Below are 23,018 nucleotides of genomic sequence, written 5' to 3'. Positions count from 1 at the left end.
AGAATGAGATCTCTCCTGGTATGAGGACTAAAAGTCTAAGAACAAGGAATGTTTAGGAAATTCTATTTTCTTTTTAAGCTATTAAGGGTGCAATCCTATGCATGTTTAGACAGAGAACATGCATAGGATTGTACCCTAAGAGAACAATCTATGTCCCCTAGACAGCATCTGGGGGACATAGGATTCTTCGGTTTCTTGGATATGAGGTTGTAGACAGGGCTCCGACCTCGTAGCCAGAAAACTGCGCTCCCCGCCTGGCGATCGATCCACACTCTGTAAAGGGAGCATGGAGATGGGGAAGGGGGGCATTCCTGGGGGAGGGGAGGAGACCAGGGCGGCTGGCTTACACCTTTTCCTATTGCTGCCCCAACCTCCTTCCCTCCCCGTCCCTGAAGCCTCAGCTAGACAGGCAAAATCACCCATCTAGCTTAATGCAGCGTGGGAGGCAGGAGATGCCTCCCGCTCTGCAGAGGATACTTGTAAGCCTCCGCATTTGGTGGCTTACGAGTACCCAGGGTGCAACCCATAGGATGGTGCCCTAAGATCTCAAGGTTTTTTTTTTTAGCAACGCTCTGTTTAACAAAAAATGTTTTTATATGCACAATATATTTTTGATGTAATGCACAAGTACATTTCTAATCAACATGAAAAATCAGAAAGATTTTCCTTCACTAATTCTTGTTAGTACAAAACCAAAACTAAATCCACCTAAAGCAATTGTTGGTGTACACTTTGTTTGAAGTTAACTGCAGCCAAAGTTTGCCTAAATACTGGAACTATAGACAGATAGCTCAAACAAGGTATATCCGTAATATCCCTCCCACCCCCAGCTTTCTTTCTTTTTTTTTTGCCTCTGCCGCTATTGCTCATATTGATGGCCTGAACTTTTTTTAAAAAAAAAACCTAGTGTAATAGAAATTTATGGAAATTGCTCATTTTCTTCTCGATTCCCTTCTTGTCACTTATCAGTGTGTGTCGGTGGAGAAGTGCGGTCCCTCAGCACTTCTCCTCAGTTCAGTGAACAGTATGGCTATCAGCAAAGCACCCACATTGTGGAACTCCTTAACTAAGGACATCCATTGGGCTCCTTTATTGCCCAATGTTTAGTGGCAGGTATTTCAAAACGTTTTCTCCATCTGACATCCTGTGCCTTGATGTGAGGCTTTTCCAGTGATGCTGCTATTTGCTTTTGATTTTTTTATACTGCTTTTTAATTTACTTGATTGACAATGGTGGCTGATGCCCATTGGGGCTGGTGAGGTGAGGGCAAGGGCAGATGATTGCTCGAGGAGTATAGGAGAAGACCGCATAGGGCCCTTGTAAGCAGTGGAACAAATGTACCTGGTTGTGGGGAGATCTCTCTGCTATAAGTGCATGGGGGACAGGCACTTGGCCCAAATATAGAGCCGCCTCTGTTAATTATCTCTTTTTTATTCTTGTAAATTTCCTTTAATACTAGGTCATACAAAAATACATAAATAAACATAGTGGACAGTGCAACTCTTATATAATTATTAAAAGGGTTGCCATACTAGGATTCTTTTTTTCCTTAATGAGTGCCCTCTAGAATTTATTAACTTTATACAGCAAAGTCCTAGTAGTTTCACAACTTCCAATCATGGAGCAGTGGGCTGTATCCAATATTAGTCCTACTTAAGAGCAGACCCATTTAAATGAATGGGGCTTAGGTGAGACAGACATTGGATATAACCTCATCTTTTTTGTTTCTGTATTAAATTCGGAAACATCCTTGACTTTAATACCCCAAACAGTTAAGGGCTGCATTCCATCAGAGGCAAACGTTCAGAGGCTGGAATCAGGAGTGGATGGGGCTATCCCTTTGCGCTCTCTCTGCCATCCCATTCTTTCTTTCTCCCACTTTCTCCCTCCATCTCTCTGTCCATCTCCCTTTCTCACTAGCTATGCCACCTCCTCCAAATTTCCCCCTTGCATGGAAATTAGGCTTAAGGGGGGAAAAAGCCTAATTTATAAGCTGGGGGTGGGGGGCAAGGACAGGAGACAACGGGCCAGATTTGGCCCATGGGTTATTTGTTCTCTATCCTTGGTTATCACCACTCATTGTTCTAGACAAGCTTCCAGATTGGAAATGGGAACCCAGCAGGTGGATGATTCCATTGTATCTCTACACTGGGAGTGATTTAATGATTGCCCCTCCCTCCGATTACACGAGGATTAGGAGGCAAGAACAGTGAATTGTGCAGAAATGCAGTGGAGAAGGTAATTTACAAGAATTAAGAAATACAATTAAGTACAATAAAAATGGTATAAACAAGAATTAAAAGCAAAGCAGAAGCATCACTGAAAAAGTCATCACCACATCTTTGTGGTAGTAAATTCTGTTAGTTACACATTGTGTCTGCCCTTAAACTAGTGCTAATCACGTTTGTTGGCTGACACTGAATTAGAGCAGGGTTGGGAAACGTGTGCACCTCCAGATTTTGTGGAACTACAACTGCCATCATCCATGACCATTAGACATGCTGGCTGGGGATGATGAGAATTGCTGTCCAACAACATTTGGAGGGTCACCAGTTCTCCACCCCTGTTCTAGAGGTGTGTGTGTCTAAATCCTTCTTTCCATAGCATTCATACTTTGCCATCAAGCACCATTCTCCCTTTAGTACTTTCCCCTAAGCTAATATGCCCTAAACAATTCACCTGTCATTGTAAGGGCAGTGTTCCAATCCACGGATCCATTTAGGGAAGGATTCAAACATGATTTTTTTTTAAAGACCCCCTTGCCCCCCCTCTGCACAGAGAAATAAATGATATCCATATTCTTTGAAGTGACATTCCTGTATGTCTTTGCATTCTATATGCACATTTTAAAAAATGCAAACGGCAGCCACTGTGGGGGAGGGGGTGACAAGAATTATCAGGATTGCAGCAGATGGGGAAGGGGAGAGCGTAAACCATTCTCCCCTGCTGCAGTCCTGATGAAAACTGCACCTCAGAAGCTGGCCTTTTCATTGGGAGGACATATATCTTGTTAGGTCCCACTGAAAAGCACAGAAAAACAGAACTGAAAAGCATAGTTTCTCAGTATTGTAACTCAAAAGGCCCAACATTATGAAGCCTTAATTAAGGGCACAATGCCATGCATGTTTAGACAGAAAGAAGACCTGCGACTCGTGGCATTCCCCAGCCAGCCATATTGTATGACCTTTTCTGTCTAAACATGCATATGATTGTGCCCAAAGGCTGCCATCTTATACCCACTTATCTGGGAGTAAGGCCTATTTAACTCAATGGGACTTGCTTCTGAGTAGATATGTGTGGGATTGCACTTTGTTGTTGTTCAGTCATGTCCGACTCTTCGTGACCCCATGGACCATAGCGCGCCAGGCCTTCCTGTCCTGTGCTCTCTCCCGGAGTGTGCTCAAGTTCATATTCATTGCATCGGTGATGCTATCTAGCCATCTCATCCTCTGCCATCCCCTTCTCCTTCTTCGGGCGTCATATCTTTTAGCCTTGTGATATGTTCCATGGGGTTTTCTTGGCAGAAATACTGGAGTGGGTTGCCATTTCCTTCTCCAGTGGACCACATTTTGTCAGAACTCTCCACCATGACCTGTCCATCTTGGGTGGCCCTGCACAGCATAGCTTATGGCTTCACTGAGTTATGCAAGCCCCTTCGCCACAACAAGGCAGTGATCCATGAATGGGAGGATTGCACTTATAAGCATCTAAAATCTTCTGAATGATGCTACTTGCAAAAGTGCTGGATACATCCTTAAAAACACCCAACCAAGTGTCTTTAGTTTTTCTGAAGAATGCAGGACCTTGTAGGCTGAGATTATTATTACAGAATATCCATTCCCTTTACTTAGATGGCAGGGATGGAACACCAGTACCAACGGTCCGGTGGAGTGCAGCTTTGCTTTATTTCATAAATATTTAACAAACTGAAGAGTGAATCAGGATGAGAAGCCAAATTAAACATTTTGTTAGGAGTTCATGATTTCAGCAACAAAAGTCTCCAAGATGAGCAGGCCAAGAGATCCCAGATATGGATGGTTTTATCATTGTACCTGAGTGGAGGTCTCTCAGATTTTTTCCTTGAAGGCAAATTTCGCAGAGCACGCAGGGTCAACACTCCAGTTGTTGGTCTGGGGGTGGGGTGGCAGTTGTTGTTTTCCTCTAGAATGATCCATACTCAAACCCAGTTGACACATGCAGCCATATCACAGGATTACCATACACTTGATCAGCATGCAAATTCATTCAATTGAAATGCACTTTAGGGTGCAACCACAGCATCCCTGACTGAAGACCATCCAGCCTCTGCTTAAATACCTCCAGTGAAGAAGAACCCAACACCTGAAGATCCTGTCTGCAATGTCTTATCTGTGATGACCCATTCACACATACGAGTCATCCTTTGATGTTCCAGTCACCAAGGGACAAACATGTGTGAACTAGGGGTCAAGTATCTGCAGCACATCACTCTTGTTTCTGTTGAATGCAGACCACATATTGGGAGTCTGGGGTAAATTTGGATGCTCTAAAGGGAAGCACTGGAGGGCCTTTGCTTCAAATAACACACCTGGCCATATCCCCATATCCCTAGGACAACCACATCTTATCCACGATAGAAGCTTCGTGGTGGGATTGGAGGGTCGTGATGAATGAATGCCTATCAGAAACCTCAATGGCGTATGGAAGGGGCAGGATTGCAGCCTTCTTCACTCACATTGGGTTTCCAATGAGAAAGCTAAGGTATATAGTTAGCTCAAATCAACAGAATGTGAATGTGTATAATTTAGGGCACAATCCTATGCATATTTAGACAGAAAAAAAGTCCTACAACTCCCAGCATTCCCCAGCCAGTCTGTCTAGGGAAAGCTGGGAGTTGTAGGATTTTTTTTCTGTCTAAACATGCATAGGATTGAGCCCTTAATGTTTTGTATGCAGGGCTGCATTTGAAAAGTATCTGGAAATTGCTATTGGTGCAGAATGTGGTGGCCAGATCATTAACTGACCATCACGAACATATTACGCCTGAGTTAAAAACAGTTTACTAGCTGCCCTAAATGGCTTGGGCTTGAGGTATCTTATAGATTGCCTTCTGTCATACAAACTTTCCCATTAACTGAAACCTTCTTTAGAGGTTCTTCATGGTGGGACCTCCCACAGCCCACTCCAGGTTTGGGGAGGGGCTTGTTTTGGGAGGGGGCCTCTTGGGAGCCCCTAGCATGCCAGCCCCCCCCCCTCCACCAATGTAGGTGCATGGGCAGCTCCTTCCCCCTTTCTCTTTATTTCCATTGGATGTGTTGACAGCAGAGAGGGATGACAGCGCTGGTAGTGGTGATCCTCTAATTAATACTAGGCATTGATTATTGTGATTGCCTACAAGGCCCCACAGCAAGGTGGCATCAGTGTGGAGCACTGTGGGCACTCATTGAAAATGGGGGGCAGAGTAGCGGTATCAGCAAGTGATAGGTCCTCCCCCCAAATTATGAGCTCTCCCCACCCTGACTTGTTTGCCTGGTACCAACGGAGCTCTCCTCCTACTGCAAACAGCAGGCGCTGCCCCTCCATTTCTGATTAGGACCGTGGTGGGAGCAAAGCATTAAAGCCTGCTCCCAAGACCATACTTTGGTCTTCCCCATGGCAGTAATTTAATGAAGAAAAAATGCTGTAGGGGCAAACTATGTAACAAGCATCTAGTTTGGTCCATAGACTTCTGTTTCTTTAGTTGGCTACATTCTAACAGTCAAACTGTTTTCTCCACTAAGACCCAAGAAAGTGGAGCATGTCAAGTATATAGTACCCAGCAGCCACCAACGCTCATTTAAGCAAGCATGTACTAGCCATCTCTGCCTATTACTAATCTTTAGGTGCTATGTATACAAAAGACTAGAGAAAAGACCATCTCCTCTCTTGATAGCCATAACTACCACCCTTTTCAGCAAGCACTGTGAAAAGGGAGAGACCAATGTAAACTGGGAGTAATTACACTTACTGAAAGCAGTTAAAAGATGGATGAACTAATAGCAAAATAATTTCCAGAGAAATAAAATATCTTGTAAATATTGCCCCAAAAGAGGGAAGCTCAGACGAACCCTCGGTACCCAAGTGCAGAAGAGCCAACACAATCCACACTCCACTTTCATTAACTTAACAGCCAGATATCAGTTACATATCCATATCTTGTTTTCCCCCAATGAGTCCCTTACAGGTTCAGTCCAACTGCATTCCACAGCAGTCCAACCTTCATCCATAAAAATTCCTTTAGCTAGTCAAGGCCCTTTTAGAGGAGCTGGAACATTTCCTATATAGTTATCCTCCAATAATAATAATAATGATGATGATGATGATTAGAGGAGCACTGTGTCCAGTTCTGGGCACCACACTTTAAGAAGGATGCAGACAAGCTGGAGAGGGTTCAGAGGAGGGCAACAAAGATGATCAGGGGACTGGAAACAAAGCGCTGTGAAGAGAGACTGAAAGAACTGGGCATGTTTAGCCTTGAGAAGAGAAGGCTGAGGGGAGATATCATAGCACTCTTCAAGTACTTGAAAGGTTCCCACAGAGAGGAAGGCCAGGATCTCTTCTCGATCCTCCCAGAGTGCAGGACACGGAATAATGGGCTCAAGTTACAGGAAGCCAGATTCCGGCTGAACATCAGGAAAAACGTCCTGACTGTTAGAGCAATATGACAATGGAACCAATGAACTAGGGAGGTGGTGGGCTCTCCCACACTGGAGGCCTTCAAGACGAGGCTGGACAGCCATCTGTCAGGGATGCCCTGACTTGGATTCCTGCATTGCACGAGGAGTTGGACTCAGTGATCTTATAGGCCCCTTCCAACCCTACTATTCTGTGATTCTATGATGATGATGATGATGATAAGTCAATTCACATCTAACTGCTATTGCTTGCACTAATACAAGGTACAGGAAGAATGGACTCTGCTTTAATTATGAAAAGGGGGGGACAAATGTGGGAAACCTGAAAAAGCAGAACAGCAATTAGGTATGTACTTAATGAATTTCAGCTGCATTCATATGAAACTCTCAATGGGCTGGTTTGCACTTCCTGGCAACAGTACAGGAGCTGCTCCTCTCTGAGGCTGCTTCCCACACTGCTCCAATAATGTAAAACTGGAGAAATCACAGAGGAGGAGGACTGGAGTGTGTTTATCAGCTGGAACTGATTTACCAACTATATCCCCATTTGGGAGAGAGATTTGGCCACTGTGATACATGCTGTGGTCAGCTCAAGATCAGTTACAGTTAGTAACGCACTCTACATCGGGCTCAGCTGGTTCTGAACAATGTCCAGAAACTGTGGTCCAGGACACAGCAGCTACATTAACAAGATCTGGCTAAGAGAGCACTTTTCCAACTGTGCTCAGAGCCTTATGCTGGTTACCAGTTAGCTTCTGAGCCAATCCTGGTCTCTCTTTGAAGAAGAGACCTCTTCTGTGTATGTCAAGGCTGTTGCTGGTCCAGAAGCAAGTAGCTGGTGGAGTGGCCATGTGTCCTATTTTACAGAGAATAGTTTGAAGGGCTGCCAGAGGACTGTCCTGTGTTTTGAAGGTGTCCTGGGCCCTAGAATCATAGAACAGTAGGGTTGGAAGGGGCCGACAAGGCCATTGAGTCCAACCCCCTGCTCAACGCAGGAATCCAAGGAATCCTTGAAGTTGCTCATCAATAGTTAGCACCTGTACAACAGACTGAGCAAGGTCAGCTGGTCACAGTCTTCCATCCAATGGTGAGTTGTACTTCCTGAGTACAAGTGGGAGGAACCAATAGGATGTGGCCCTATGGTGCTCCATACATATATACAAACAAACATATCTGGAATAGCAGTGATGTGAACCAACCAGCCACTGCCTCGGGGTGGGGATGGGGCAATAAGGAGACAGGGCAGTTTTCACATTGCTACTGTGTCTCACTGACCATGTTCTCCCCAAAGGCAGCGTCAGATTGGTTCAGATCGCTGTTAGTCAAAATGTATGCGTGAAAAACTTTTAAAACCACGCACCATGGGGTCTGTTGACTTGGCTGGACGGGTACCACAGCACTTTGGCAACAGAGCCAACCATCTGATGGTGAGGAGAAAAAGCTCTGCCGTTGCCCGTCCCGCACAACCAGGTAAAAAAAGAACCAGGGGGAGGGGTGATCGGTCAGTCAGTCAGGCTGGCTGGCTGGCAGGGTGGCTTTGGCAGCAAAGCACCCCTGCAGCTGCTGAAGCTCCCCACCAGCAGTACTATTTATTTATTTATTTATTTATTACATTTATATCCCGCCTTTTTTCCTCCTTAAGGAACCCAAGGCGGCGTACATAGTCCTCCTCCTCCATTTTATCCTCACAACAACAACCCTGTGAGGTGGGTTGGGCTGAGAGTCTGTGACTGGCCCAAAGTCACCCAGTGAGCTTCCATGGCCGAGTGGGGACTAGAACCCGGATCTCCCGGCTCCCAGTCCAACACTCTAGCCACTACACCACACTGGCTCACTATACTGAGGGCCCACTGGGCTCTGGCACCAGCCCTGCATAAGAGGGAAATATCAGCTGGCTTGAGGGAACCGCAAACCTTGCAAAAGTAGGGTGGGGGGGAGGGGGAAAAGCTAAGGGGGGGGGGAGGAAATCCCAAAACAGTCCAGTGAGGACTAAGCATGCTCAGTGGCCATAGAACACCGAGTGTCTTTGGGACTGAAGGAGTAGAAACATGGGGGAATGGAATGGAGTGTCCTGGAAAAGGGTTTCGATGGGTGGCTCCCTGAACAAGGGCATTTCACACTGTAACAATTTACTGCAGGCTCCGCTTGTTTATACATATACATGCCATATTTGGCTATAAATATAAATCAGGCGGTGATAAACATAAGGAGCTTAAACAAAGGGAGCTAAAAGAAGCTGGAGGGTACCAATCAGTCCTCTTCCAATTTTTCAAAACAAATGAAGGAACGGGGGATTTTACAAGTTTGTACTGGGCCCAGTCCTCATAAAGCTGTTTTTGTGTCCACCCCACCCACACACTAAAGAGGTTTTTTGGCAATTCTTCAAACCAAGGTTTCCCCAAGCCTGATGATCCCTATGTGTAGTTGGTGCCATTTGGGTTGCATAAGGAGCCACATTCAGAGAATGAGTTTACTACTAGTATATATAGGATGATTATTCTATAAATGAAAATAATTTGAGTTCTCTTCAAAAATCCACATATAACTGGACCTTTGACGCCTCCAGTGGCCCAAATTTTTAGTTCGTTTAGGGCACAATCCCATGCATGTTTAGATGGGGGGGGGGGAAAGTCCTACAGCTCCGAGCAGCTCCAAGAGGGCATGGATGGCTGGGGAATGCTGGGAGTTGTAGGATTCTTTTTTTGTCAAAACAAGCAAAGGATTGCACCCTTAGGCTGCAGTCCTATCCGGTTACTCGGGAGTAAGCCCCATTGAACTCAATGGGGCTTACTTCCGGGTAGAACACGTACAGGAGTGCAGTCTGTTCTCTCTTCTTAACAACGTGCGCGGAAGGGGGAATATGTCCGTGAGAAGATCATGGCTTTCAGGAGACTGGATGAGAGGAGAGGTGGTGGAAACGGAGAGACGAGGGCAAAGTTACATAACTCCCCGCACAATCTCTCTGAAAATTGCATCAGCTCCGAAGAATCCATCTCGCTTTCCGAAAAGTAGTCACACCCGGCCATTGCCAGCTCCGTTGTACAACCGCAGCACAAACTTGGGGAACTCACTGCTCCCTGCTCTCCTCGCCCAAGCGCAGCCCGACCGCGAGTTGCTGGCATCGTCAGGAACCTGCTTCGGTTCCTGTCGCTACAGTCTATCTCGGGCCAGGGCGAGTTCAAGCGCAAGTTCAGGGGAGATTCTTGGATCAGGGGAAGCGCTTTCTCCCCGCCCCCAACAGAGAGTTTCCTCGCTTCCCCCTCTCCCTGTGAGGAAATGGGCTCTTCTACTGGCCTCACATGATTATCCAGGCACTTTCGCTTTTCCACGGAGAGACATATAGATATAGATATATAGGCAGCGGGAAGACTGACAGCTCCAGCAAGAGGGAGATCCGCCGCTCCTGCTGCACGCGTAGTCAACGCGCGCACACAGACACACGTTTACGTCGAGGGGTGTAACTTGAAGCCACGCTTTAAAACACACGCGCGCACACAAAACAGCCCAGTCTTTTGTGGCTGAAAAGGAGAGAGAGCCAAGCGTCAGACTTCGTGAACTGCGCGATCTGAGCGATTTCCAAGCGGACGGCGTACAAAAAACCCGCCCCATCACCATCACCACCACCAACAACAACAATACTACTGCCATGAATGGGACGTTGAATAGCCTACACGACCACACGCTGAATGAGGACGAAGGGGCGTTCATGTTTACTTCGGAGTCCGTGGGAGAAGGGCACCCAGGTAAGGAGGAGCTCGCACCGGCCGCGATAGCAGCTCGTCCTGAAGGTGTTCCAGGGAGATCACGCACCAGGGGGGCGCATGCCGCCTGTGGTAATAATTAATTGTCTCCTCTCCGTTTCCTCCGCTGCTTGTTCATTTAACAAAAATCAGCCCCCCTCGATTGCCACCACAGAACTGTCTTGAGACACCTCACTCCAAAGGCATGCCCGCCTGCAAGGATCATGACCAGCCGCAGTCCTTATTTCTTTTGCCCCCCCCCCCCCATGCTTCTTTTAGACCCTTTCAAGAATATGCCATGCCTTAGATGGCTCCAGATTTGGTATTGATACAGGCACACAATCCAGCCAAAACTGTTGTTCAGTCGTTCAGTCGTGTCCGACTCTTCGTGACCCCATGGACCATAGCACGCCAGGCCTTCCTGTCCTCTGCAATCTCCCGGAGTGTGCTTAAAAAGCTCATAAACGACACACAGCCCAATGTTACACACGTTGACTAGGAAGTAAACCCTCCCGCCCCCAGGTTTAATAGGCCTTACTCCCAGGTGCATGGTTATAAGATTGTAGTTTGAAGTCTCTTCTTGAGGTCAACAGGATTTTAAAAGTGCGGGATCTATTGTAGTGACAGTACCAGAAGACAATAGATTATTTCGGGGTGGTGGTGGTGGTGGTGGTTAGAACCTGGTTAAAGTGATTATTTTCTCAGACCCGTTCTTCCTGTTGGTGTGAGAATAGCCTGCACGGCCTTCATCAGCCAAAGTGCATTGCTGGCCAACATGCTTTAGTTTCCCGTTGAAAACTTCTGCGTAAAGAAAGAAAGAAAACTGTTGCTACACCAACAGAACTGGGCTCATTAAGAACACTGGTTCCCTTTAGTAGCTTTAGGTGGGGGCTACATTAATTTCATCTTGATCTGCAAACCCTTTTCACCTTGTGGAATTCTCCCACATGCTTACTCTATCATTAAACTCTAAATCATTGCTGTAGCAGCTGTGCAGGATAGTAGTACAACTTACTCCGACCTGCCTCCCCCTTCCTATACAACATTAGGGTGGTGGGGGCAAGGGGAGGAGAGGCTAAGGAATTGGTCCTTTATGTCATTTCCCTAATAATTGTAAAAGTAAAGTAAACGGTTAATTTAACCCACCCTCCCCCCCAGAATTGCTTAAGCAGGCAGTGGGTAGTTATCTGCCAAATTCCATGTGCTGTCATTGCAGCTCAAGTTTATGTTATCTGGTAAGTATGAGCGTACAGGCTACGTGCTTACAGCAGATGCAAATAGACAAATGTTCCTTTGGACAAGGCCAGGGAGGTATCAGAGCTGTTTGATTTACTCAGATGTGTATTTGGCATTGTAGGGCTTGCAGCATGATTCAGGGCTTTCCTTTCGATTATATAACAGTAATCAGAAATTAAAAACACCCACACAAACAACCACATCTTATCCACGATGGCAGTTTCATAGTGGGATTGGAGGGTTGTGATGAATGCCTCCTTGGGTGGAGAGGGAGGTCTACCCACAGATGCCTCCTCCCAGCTGCTGTAGAAAGGCTCACTGTTGTTGCTTCTCGGCTGTCAGCGCTCTGTTGGTGGAGAAGGCAAAAAAGGGGGCATTCTGGGAGCAGAGTGGGGGAAGTTTGGGATCTGCAGGAACCCGAACCCTCTAATTTCCCCAATATCCCTCTGTAATGGGGGGCAAATGACACTAGCTTTGGAGCTGGCTTAGTTTATTTCCCTCCCATTGTTCTCCAAAGTTAAATAAGAAAGTAATGGCCAAGAAAGACCCCAAAAGTGGGAAAACACCCCACAGACAGACATGTTTGGCCCTGCCAGTGGAAGCCCAATAGGGCTTTGGATTTGATGATTCATCCATCCCAGCATCTCCTTCCCTCCCTCCCTGGATGTAGGATTGCCCTGTTGGTTATTGGAAAGTAAGACAACATTCAGTTGTACGGGAGAAGTGCCTGCAGAGTTTGCCTGTATTTCAAAATGCGCTCTTTCTCTCCAGTGTCTTAACTGGGGATTCTGTGCCACCTCTTCACCTAATGTAAAAGAACCTCTGGTGACTATAGAAGAGCTATGTTAGTCCATAACAGCTTTTTGTCCAATTAAAAGGGGCTGAATTAATGACACTAGGGCAGAACATCATCTTAGGCGAAGGTGCTTTCATCCATTTTTTTTTCAGTGACTTTGAGCCCAACATGCTGACTGGTCCTTTTTCTTACCTTATTGTAAGATGGTTGAGTGTGGGCAGTTTGTTGAACAATGGGTTAGTATGTTGTCTGAATCCAGGACATTTTCCGCAGGGTGGCTTGTTAACCATCTGAACAACCCAACAACAAACCATGGGTTCTCAAGGTGGCTTGTTTGAAAAATAAGCCACACTGCATGGTTAACAAGCCATAGTTCAACAACAACCCACACTCAACCACTGAGTGTGAGTTAATGTGTTATATGACTGGAAAAACTTCCTGACTGTTAGAGCAATACGACAATGGAACCAATTACCTAGGGAGGTGGTGGGCTCTCCCACCCTGGAGGCATTCAAGACGAGGCTGGACAGCCATCTGTTGGGGATACTCTGACTTGGATTCCTGCATTGAGGAGGGGGTTGGACTCGATGGTCTTGTAGACCGCTTCCAACCCTACTATTCTATGATTCTATGAACAGCCCCATAGACTCTCGGAATTACATTTGAGCTGTTATGTGTCTAAGGATTTGACAGCAACCAAATTAGTTCAGCTAAATGGGCCCCTCTCCTTTTCCTTCTCTGTCTCTATTTCCTAAATTTATCAGCAACTTAGGTCTGATTCACTTATCAGTTTCTCTGATGTTAAATTTGCAATGGCCCATTCACACATGCAAGTGATTAATGATTGATTTTCCTAAACCACTTTTCAGGACATAAGTCCTCACGGTGTACAATGTTCAAATAAAACATAATATATACAATCCTCAATCATTAAAAATACATATGCCACTTAAAATGAACAGTCCAAATCAATCCTAGGGACAGTAATAAAATGCAGATTGAAAACAAGTCTTCAGTTAAAATACAAGTAATTTCTAGGGGGAGTGAATTCCATAACATGAGGCAAGTGCCTAAAAAGTCCTGCACCTGGTCCCCATCATTGCAACACTTTTTAATGATGGGCCAGAGGACAGGATCTCAATGCATATGCAGGAATGTATGAACCAGCCTTGATTCTTCTAGGTGAAATTCACAGGTCCATTTTTTCTTCAACTCCACTAAGGTACACTGGTCTCTTATCTGTTCTTAAAACCCAAATGTTTCCCTAAGATCCAGTTCCCAAGCGATCCCTTAATTTACCAAATTCTCCTCTTGCTCTCATTCTGGGCAATTCAGGTTGTATATGCCTCCCCTTTTTCACGCCATATAGATAAATGGCTCTCACCACGCTGAACTGGTCAGATGCTGTCAGCCTTCAGGGCCAGCCTAGCCCAAGACATTTTGCTGCCTGAGATGGGGCAACGCTGGAATATGGTCTATGTCTGTCCGGTGTTGCCAACATAGACAATGGTTTGGATCCAGACTTAGTCATGCTTTGAGTGACCTATTAAAATCATTGGGACTCAAGTTAGTCATGACTAACTTGAGTCCCATTGATTTCAGTCAGGGTGTGTCCAGATGAGATTTTTACTGTGCAATCGGCCTTCCTTGTTCACAGAATTTTATGGGGGCGTCCAGACAACACCGTCTTCAATTTGTAGCCTACTTGTGCTTTCCCACCACTTCCTTTTTCATACCAGAAAAAAACCCTGTTAAGGAACAAAAGATGGAGTAGCTGCACAGTGCCTTCTGACTAGGAGCCCTCTGTCTCGAAGCACCCTTGCTAAATCTGGATCCAACCCAATGTATAGGAGTTGGTGTAAGTTCCTGGTTAGCACCAATCTTACAGGAAAATGACTGAGTTGAGGGTGATGGGCCCCAAACCCGGTTGCCAGCAAGTTCTGTTGTCATAGCCATCTGTCACACACCCCTCTTGCACTTTGGATGGCATATTCCTCAAGGGGAGGGGGCAGGATTTGGTCCTAGGGTCTCCAGTCGCTGACCTCTAGTGTGTGAACAGAATTGTTGTTGTTGTTCAGTCGTGTCCAACTCTTCGTGACCCCATGGACCATAGCACGCCAGGCCTTCCTGTCCTCCACTCTCTCCCGGAGTGTGCTCAAGTCCATATTCATTGCATCGGTGATGCTATCTAGCCATCTCATCCTCTGCCGTCCCCTTCTCCTTTTGCCTTCAATCTTTCCCAGCATCAGGGTCTTTTCCAGGGAGTTTTCTCCTCGCATTAGGTGGCCAAAATATTTGAGCTTCAGCTTCAGTATCTGTCCTTCCAATGAGCAGTCAGGGTTGATTTCCTTTAGGATTGAGTGATTTGACCTCCTTGCAGTCCAGGGGACTTGTAAGAGTCTTCTCCAGCACCACAGTTCGAAAGCATCGATTCTTCAGCACTCAGAGTGCAAAAGCTACAACATTTGTGGAGAAATAAGCAGGAGGAGAAATCAGCAGAAGCGTGTGTATATTTTCTAAGTGAGAGGAGGGGTGATGGTGAGCAACCAGGTGGATGATGCAAACCAAGGCAAGGCACCCCACTGGATAATCCAGTTTCTCCTGGGTAAGGGTGAAATTCTAGTTCATGTTATCTTAACATCAGACTAAAGGCCACTTTATACAGAAGTAAACAGTAACACTTTTCCTGGGCTATACCACTTCAGGCAGCAGGTGGTGGAGTTGTACGTTTGAAAACTAGCACAGTTAGGGAGCAGCGTACATTTCATCTCAACGTGATCCCCCTGCCCCACTGTATATGCAGGAATTTTTTGTTTGTTTCTAATAGGGGAATACTTGGACATGTCTGCATGATTACCCACCCCCTGCAGCTAAAAGTACTACAGCTTGGGGAAAACTTTATCACTTGATTCTACTGAATGTCTATATCTACACCGACTCATTGTGCGATGGGGCCAGAAGGAAATTCATTGACGTGAAGACGTACTTTTGGTAGGACGGGAATACATTTGGGTCCTCGCTGTTGTCAAAGAACAACATTCTAGTAAAAAACCAATAAACACTCAGTTCAGAGGCAACAGACAAGAGACTGCGATTCAGCCTCCATTGAACTGCACCCAAGGCTGCAATCAGGGCTGGCCCAAGACATTTTGCTACCCGAGGCAATAGAAAAGATGGCGCCTCCCTCCAGTCCATGTACAAAAGCCACCCAGAGTCCCAGACTAGCTGTTGGATCCTACTTCAATGCTGGAGATGGGGCAGCATCTTCCACTGCATCGGAGATCAGCAGGCCAGCTTTGAGGGCACAGGGTGAGCTATGTGGGACATATTCTGTCCATGCCCTGCGCCTCAGCAGCTGCCACCTGAGGCAGCTGCGTTGCTTAGACTCAGGGATGGGGAATGTCTGGGACAAATCCCTCCCCAGAAGCCACTTGGAGTCACACCCCTCCCCCCCCCAAATGTGCCACTGAAATGCAGCAGGAAAACCGGTGGATTTTCCTTTAAAACAAGGACAAACAGGCCCTTTTTTGCTGCCATGCTACTGCACTGCCGAATTTCGGCAGCAAACTGCTACTTTCATAAAAACAAGGTAAAATTGCCCTCCCCTTTTTTGTGCCGCTGTGCCATGATTAACTACTGGCTAGGTTGTAGCCTAGTCTGTGGAAACTGATTCTGTAAAAGTCAAGTGTGTTTTAGCCACACTTGGAACCATGCTACAAATCTCGTTATACAAAATTTCTAGATTAGACGAATGCAGTAAAGAATCATCCGGGGTGTTCTTTTTTTATTTAGCTATGTTCTTCATTTTTGCAATAGGTTTCTAAGAAGCGCAAGGTCAGCTGTCAAAAGTTCTTTTTGTAATAGTCCAACAAACTCATGTGTCCCAGTCACCTAATGTCAGGGAAAAGCGCACAGTGAATTTGGGCAAACATGTCAGCTAGGACAAACTGATTACCTTAAATGACTACTCAGTGTCAAAATTCCACTTTGTTTTGGCAATATCAAATTGGTGCTTTTTAAAAAGTTAGACACTGGCACAAATTCAATTTAAACACCACCTCTGCCCCCAAAGCTTCACTTCCTTTCAAATTTCATCAGAAATGTCAATAGTTTCCCATTTTGTAATATAAAACAAAACCACGATTTCAGGAAATTCAATTTCCAGGAGGTAGCCGCTTTAGCCTATTGCAGAAAAAACAAAAGAGCTGCCCTAGTTCTTGCTAGTCACTATCTGCCCTGTTCACGTGTCCACCTGGTTTGGACATGGGCCAGGGAAAGCAGAGTTCAAACTCCTACTCAGGGTCAAAAAACAGATGTGATGTGGCTGACCTGTGATTAGGTCTCCCACTTTTCTTTTTTAAAGTTAAAAGCAGCTGCGGATGAAGGGAAGAATTGAAGATTATACCTGTCTTCTTTGCCCTCCAGGAGTAATAGTAGCTTGCAGCCAGGGGGAAGAAATTTAAATTAGGGAACTGCACAGGGGAAAGGATGAAATCCTCTGCCCCAGCACCATATTCCCTCATCCAATTCAGCTTGCCACTGTTGGATTTAAAACAGTCTTCTCCAACTGGGTGCCCTCCAGATGTGTAGGACAACAACTTTCAGCATCCTGGGAGTTGTAGTCCAACACATCTGGAGGGCACTTTGTTGGGGAAAGCTGATTTAAATGGTTCTTGACATCTTAAATTTGGCAGGGGAGATCCAGTCACGGATCACCTAGATCACTAGTACTTCGACCCTCTGCCACAAAGTACAGTGGGTAACCTTGGGTAAGTTACTTTCAGCCCAAAATTTTTCATAGGGCTTTTAGACTCACCTGGGATAAATTCCAGGGAGGCCTTGGTGATTGCTTTGGATGACAAGCAAACTACAAATGTGAAAAGAAAAACAAAGGTCTTCAGGATTTACCATTACATGGACATAAAACAATGGAAGGAGCAATCCTATCAAGATCGATGGTTGCCTCCGACCCCAGGGGCGACCGCCTATCCAGTGCAGGGCAGGAGGAGTGGTGAGGAGCGGATCTCCTCTTCACTCCCCCAGCCCTGCTTTCGTGGCTAGACAGCCGATTTTGGCTGTCTAGCTGTGGGACCTCAGAGCGTGGGAAGCGTCAGCCGGACAACACATAGGATGTGTCGTACCAGATTTCTGACTTCCCCGCCCCGCCCCTGGGAACACCCTATTTTTGCTGCTCTGCGCTACTCTTACAAGCGCGGAGTGTGGGGCTGATCCGCGCTTCCTACGAGGCGGCGTGGGAGGGGGTGGGGGTCAGTTCTCCAGGAACCAACCTATCCTATGGCCATCTAGCTGCTGACTATCAGCCATAGGATTGCGCCCTAAGGGCACTTTCAGATATATAGCTTAAAGCAGTGCTTGGTTTGATTGCTTTGTAATGCAAAGATGCCATTTAAATCTGCCAGGAGGCTCACTTGCACTACCAATGCCTCTTCTTCACTTCAACAACAACCAGACTTTGAAATAAAAAGAGGGGAAAAGGCTGAATGGTGACTTCTGACTGCAATCCTATACCAATATTGGTTCATTTTGTCTAAGGTTAGTGGACAGACCAGGTTGTGCCCATCTGAGCTTTCACCTTTGACCTTCAGGGCTGTTTCTCACAGAATCAGATAGGAAGGCTATTCTCAGAATGCCCTCCTGGTGGGGCATTTGGGATTCAGATGTCCAAGAGGTCTTTTAAAAGTCCTGTGGGGTTTGTGCTGCGTGGTGTTCTCAGTCCTGCATGCATCCCATCAGCAGGCATCCTTCATGTCTTTAAAAAGGAGGGTTCACTTTTATGTGAAAGATAACTGTACACACCTCCGGAGAGCCTAGCTTTTACTTTCGCAAACACTGAGTGGAAGTTGCGTTAGCTCTGGATTCTTTGTGGTAAAGACATGGGGATGTGGGGGTGGGGGAATGCGCACACAAAAGGTGTGCATATGACCAGGACTGAAAACTGTCGTAAGTAAGGGCCAAACTGACCCCCTTGAGCAGGGCTGGCACCAAGGGTAAGCTTCACTGGGCACCTATCGAGGTCCACATCGCAGTAGGGCAGGGGTGGGCCACTTGTGGCCCTCCAGATGTTTGAGCCTACCACTCCCATCATCCCTCACCATTGGCTGTGCTGGCTAGGACTGATGAGAGTGGTAGGCCAAAACATCTGGAGGCCCTCAGTTGCCCACTTCTGCAGTGGCGGGTCCGCTGCCACACTGGAGATCCCTTGGTGCCTGTTCACCTGCCTTCTCTGAGCATGCAAGCAAAGATAAGAGTGAGGAGGTAGAGGAGCATCCTCTACTTCCCTCATGCTCTTCCTCTGGGCAGTTGTGTGGATTGGGACCAGAGGGAGGGTGCAGGTTAGTGGGGCAGCAATGCTTTGGAGAATGAGGGGGCACAGAGAGCACTTTTCCTGAGTGCTCACACCTTGCTCCTCCTCAACACCCTTGCAGCCTGGTTGTTCACCTGCCTCTCGCTCTGGCCCAGACAACAATGGCGTTAAGAAGGAGGAGCTGTAGATGCCATGGCCTGCTTGCTCACTGGCTCTCTCCCTGTCAAGCAAGCAAATGGTAGGGAGGATGAAGAAGAGGAAGAGGAGCAATAGCAGATGGTGACAATGGTGGTGAGAAGATAGAGTTACTGAGCGAGGGGCCCATTGGGGGTGTCTTGCCCAAGGGCCCTCAGAAACCTGAAGCTGGCACTGTGTGGAGGTGTCTGGGGGTGCTGTGGTCCCCACTCACCATAGAAGATGGATTTATTAACAACCATGAATTCACCAGACTAGCCAGACAAACTTGCTTGCCTGCTTGCAAATCAGCATTCATTATTATTAAAGAACTTATCACCATTTAAAACTAACGACTGAACAACAACAACTGTTAAATACTACAAACTATATAATTTATCACATTGATATTTTTATGTACTTAAATATGCAGCGTTATCTACTGACAGCATTGCCGGGAAAGGGAGTGGGGAGAGAACCCAGGACTGTGTTTTATCCCCTAACCTGAAAGTAAGACCCATTGAAATGAGTGGGGCCTGTTTCTGAGTAGGTGTATATAGGAGTGTGCTGCTTGTCCTTATGTATAGAACTGATTCAAGAGGCACGTGCAAAGAGTTTTAACTGCAGAATCTCTGGCGAAGCGCATTACCCAAGTTAAACCAATGTTGTGATGGATGTTTTGAATGTAATTGCTCTCCTGTGGCAAACAGCATGCTGGTCTGGTGATCCAAGCTGGGGGTATCATATGCAACAAGCACTGTCTGTTTCTGATTATAGGGTCAAAGTTCTAAGAGATCACTGGTCAGGGAGTTAATATTGGCCCATCGTCTCATATAACACCATCTAGAAGCTGTGATTAAATATCTTCTGTCCCAGGACTGAGCAGAAAGGGGAGCAGCTTCTTGCTCCGTGAATAGCTGTCACTTTAACTGGGCCATCCTATACATGTCTACTCAGAAGTAATTCGCCTTGTGTTCCATGGGGCTCACTCCCCATGCATGTAGGTATAGGATGGCAGCCTCAGGAATTTAAAGATCCCCTCAGCTGCTGCTGGGTGAGGCTTTCTTTATTTGTGAAGGGGAAAAGAAGTCTCGAGTATAGGGCTGGTGAAGTTAAAAGCCACAAGCAGCCCTCAGGGAAAACGCTCCATTTGGGCAGCTTTGCTTTGTGCCATGCAGTGGAGGCTTTTTCCATCTGGGTTCAAGAGGTTGAGGAAAACAGAACAAAGGATTGACTTTCGCTGGTGGTCTATGTTTCTAAAACACATGGGGCTGGCTTTATTTAATAATAATAATAACAACAATAACAACAACAATAATTAATTTACATTTCTATACTGCCCTATAGCCAAAGCTCTCTGGGAAGTTCACAAAAATTAAAAACCTATACTACATGATAAAACATAACATCTTTAAATTAAAAAAACAGAGTAAAAAACCAGCAGCAGGAAAGGATCTAAAAACACAACACTTTGATTTCTATTTTCTCCTTCCACCAAAAAATGGCACTCGAGGTGGCTAACAATAATAAGACCAAGATTAAAACAAAAATGTAATTAAAACAACCATAAAAATGAATTGAAAGCTCAAATATAAACAGAACAATAAAAGAAATAAACAGCATCCAACCCAATAGAAGCCCCCACTCCCTTCAGCAGTGAACCAGCGTACATGCCAAAGGTATGCCTGAATAAAAATGCTTTTTCTGCGAGCAGAAGGACTTGGTTTCCTCAAGGCCAGCTTGAATTAGGAGGACTGGGGGATCCCAATCCTGGTAAAATGTACTGCTTGAGTCATCTCTGCCAGCAGCTGGGACCTTAATAATATTTTATCTGTGTAGGGATATTCCCCCCCACAGAAACACACCCCTCCCTCTGTATCTTGCTTCTTTTTTGGCTGGGTCCCACTGGACCAATCACCAATGGAAGCAAGTTGAATTCCCATCCACCTTTGGTCCTCCAAAGCCTTAACCCTGGAAAAATCTCATGGGAGGGGCTGGCCAACATCACAGTGCGATGAATGGAAGCCAAATGAGAACTGGGATGTTCTTTTATGTAAGTATGCTAGTTGCAGATGTATTAGTAGTAGCTGTACCTCATGCAGGAGCTGCTCTAGGCATATTACATTCACATTTCAGCCGCTCAGTGCGTGCGTGCGTGCATGCGTGCTCTCAGTAGCAATTGCTCACATCAGTATGAGTTTTCTGCACTGCACGGCAACTACAGTATGGTGGCTTATCAGTACTGATTTCCCAAGTACATGGAAAAGATAGCTGCTGTGGAAGCCAGAAGGGAATAAAATGAGGGGTATAGACCCAGATGAGTTGCTCAAGGGAGGGTGATTCACACACTGGCAGCAGGAATGTTTTCTGTGTTTGCCAGACGTTTCCTGCTGGGAACACCTGTACTCCAGTCCAAGAGGTGTGCTGTGTGTGCATTTCTTAGAGCTAAAAAAATCAATCAGGCTTCTCTTCACCATCACTTCTCTCTCTCTCTCTCTCTCTCTCTCTCTCTCTCTCTCTCACCCCCCACACACACCTCTGCTCACCCCTTCCCCCTGGCAAATGGATGAGCTGCAATATTCGGGGCACCTTGGATTTTTCAGCTTTGGGTAATTCCTGCGTAGCATCTCTTTGCTATGTTTTACCAGGATTGCGATCCCACGTCCTCCTAATTCAAGATTCCCCCGCTTTTTGTATTGGAGCTGTAAAGTGTGAGGAGCAAACATGCACCTCCAAACGTAGACATGTGGCAGGGAGCTGTGACCAATGGTGGCTGAAATGGGGCATGTGTTCCATGTGCCCCCAAGTGTTGGAGAAATGCATCTCCTCGGTATACCTTAACTGCAGGACACACTGGTGTAAATACAAACACACCTGCCATCATAAAGTGCTAATTGAGCTGAAGGGCTACAATATTTATTTATTTATTTGTTTGTTTTGTTTTGTTTCTATAATGCCCAGTAGCAAAAACCTACTAGGCATGATCTCTAATGGGTCCTTTTCTGACTTCCGTAAAGATTAAAAGGAGTTTGCCCTTGATAACTACCAAAACCAGACTTTGTGGTTTGTACAGCGTGATGTCTCAGCAGAGCAGTATACTCTGTACCTGTGTTAACAGAGATGGGAATCACCGGGTCTGCAAAAGTCTGAATCGGGCCCTTGGAGGGCAGCATTTTGGGGAGAGGGGTGTTTGAAAGCCATGTTAGGATCTCCTTTTGCTAGCGAGGTGATTACTCTTGAACATAAAACCGACCATGCACAGAATGTATTCCCATCTGACTCGGTCTTTACTTTGGTTTGGCTTGGCAAAGTGCAGCTCAAGGACTGGCTTCTCTTGTCTTTGACCCATTAACTTATTTCTGTAAGGGGATAGGTGGTGTGCATTTGGCGGATCTATATGTGCCCCTGACATAAACATTAAAACAGCGTTGCACAGCCTTTTTGGCCGCAAGGATCCCATGCGATGCTGGCTCCGGGGGAGGAGTCCACAAGCACATGTGCACATATGCACACAGCCTCAGACTCACATGCGCGTGCGTGCGCAACCCCCCCCAGTGATATTGATATGCATTAGTCTTTCCTCTCTGTTAGCAGTGGTAGGAAAGAACAATCTGTATGAGGATCTCTGGGGGAGGCAGTGAAAAGTACAGGCAGTGGGGAAATCAGCTGGAGGGGATTTGCTAGGAGTGGGGGGGTCGGGACATCATTATGGGGGCACGGGTTGTGCATCCCTGAATTAAACCTTTTTTCTTCACAATTCAGTGTGACACATGCACTCCATATTTTCTGATTATTATTATTTTTTTTGTCAAACACTCAACATCGGTCTCTTTCAGACAAGATATGTGATCAGATCAGTGATGCTGTGCTCGATGCGCATCTGCAGCAGGATCCAAATGCCAAGGTTGCTTGTGGTAAGAGACTAATTCTTTTCTGACGTGACAGCTACGATGCATTGACTAGCAAAATGCCCATCATGGAGAGAGTTTGTGGGGGAAGTGGAGGAGCCATATATTGTGAGGACCCCTAGCAGAAGCATCAAAAGCAGGAGGAAAGTTTTACTAATTTCACCAAGCTGTGTCCCAGGTTGCATC

General features: G+C 46.2%; 1 protein-coding gene across 1 annotated transcript in view; it reads left to right on the top strand.

The window, feature by feature from the left end:
- The first annotated feature begins 9,982 nt into the window (after nt 1-9,982).
- MAT1A (methionine adenosyltransferase 1A) overlaps nt 9,983-23,018 on the top strand; it is a 28,630-nt gene continuing 15,594 nt past the window's right edge. Inside the window, exons 1-2 of the mRNA XM_084845272.1 lie at nt 9,983-10,396; nt 22,761-22,838. Coding sequence (XP_084701398.1) covers nt 10,300-10,396; nt 22,761-22,838 — 175 coding nt within the window. The 5' untranslated portion in view covers nt 9,983-10,299. The remainder of the gene's footprint in view (nt 10,397-22,760; nt 22,839-23,018) is intronic.

The sequence above is a fragment of the Heloderma suspectum genome, chromosome 3, assembly GCF_057233095.1.
Source record: "Heloderma suspectum isolate Gila_16-S chromosome 3, 16-S_ref, whole genome shotgun sequence".
Classification (NCBI taxonomy): Eukaryota; Metazoa; Chordata; class Lepidosauria; order Squamata; family Helodermatidae; genus Heloderma; species Heloderma suspectum.
Note: the sequence above shows the minus strand (reverse complement) of the source record. Positions and strands in the feature narration are given on the sequence as shown.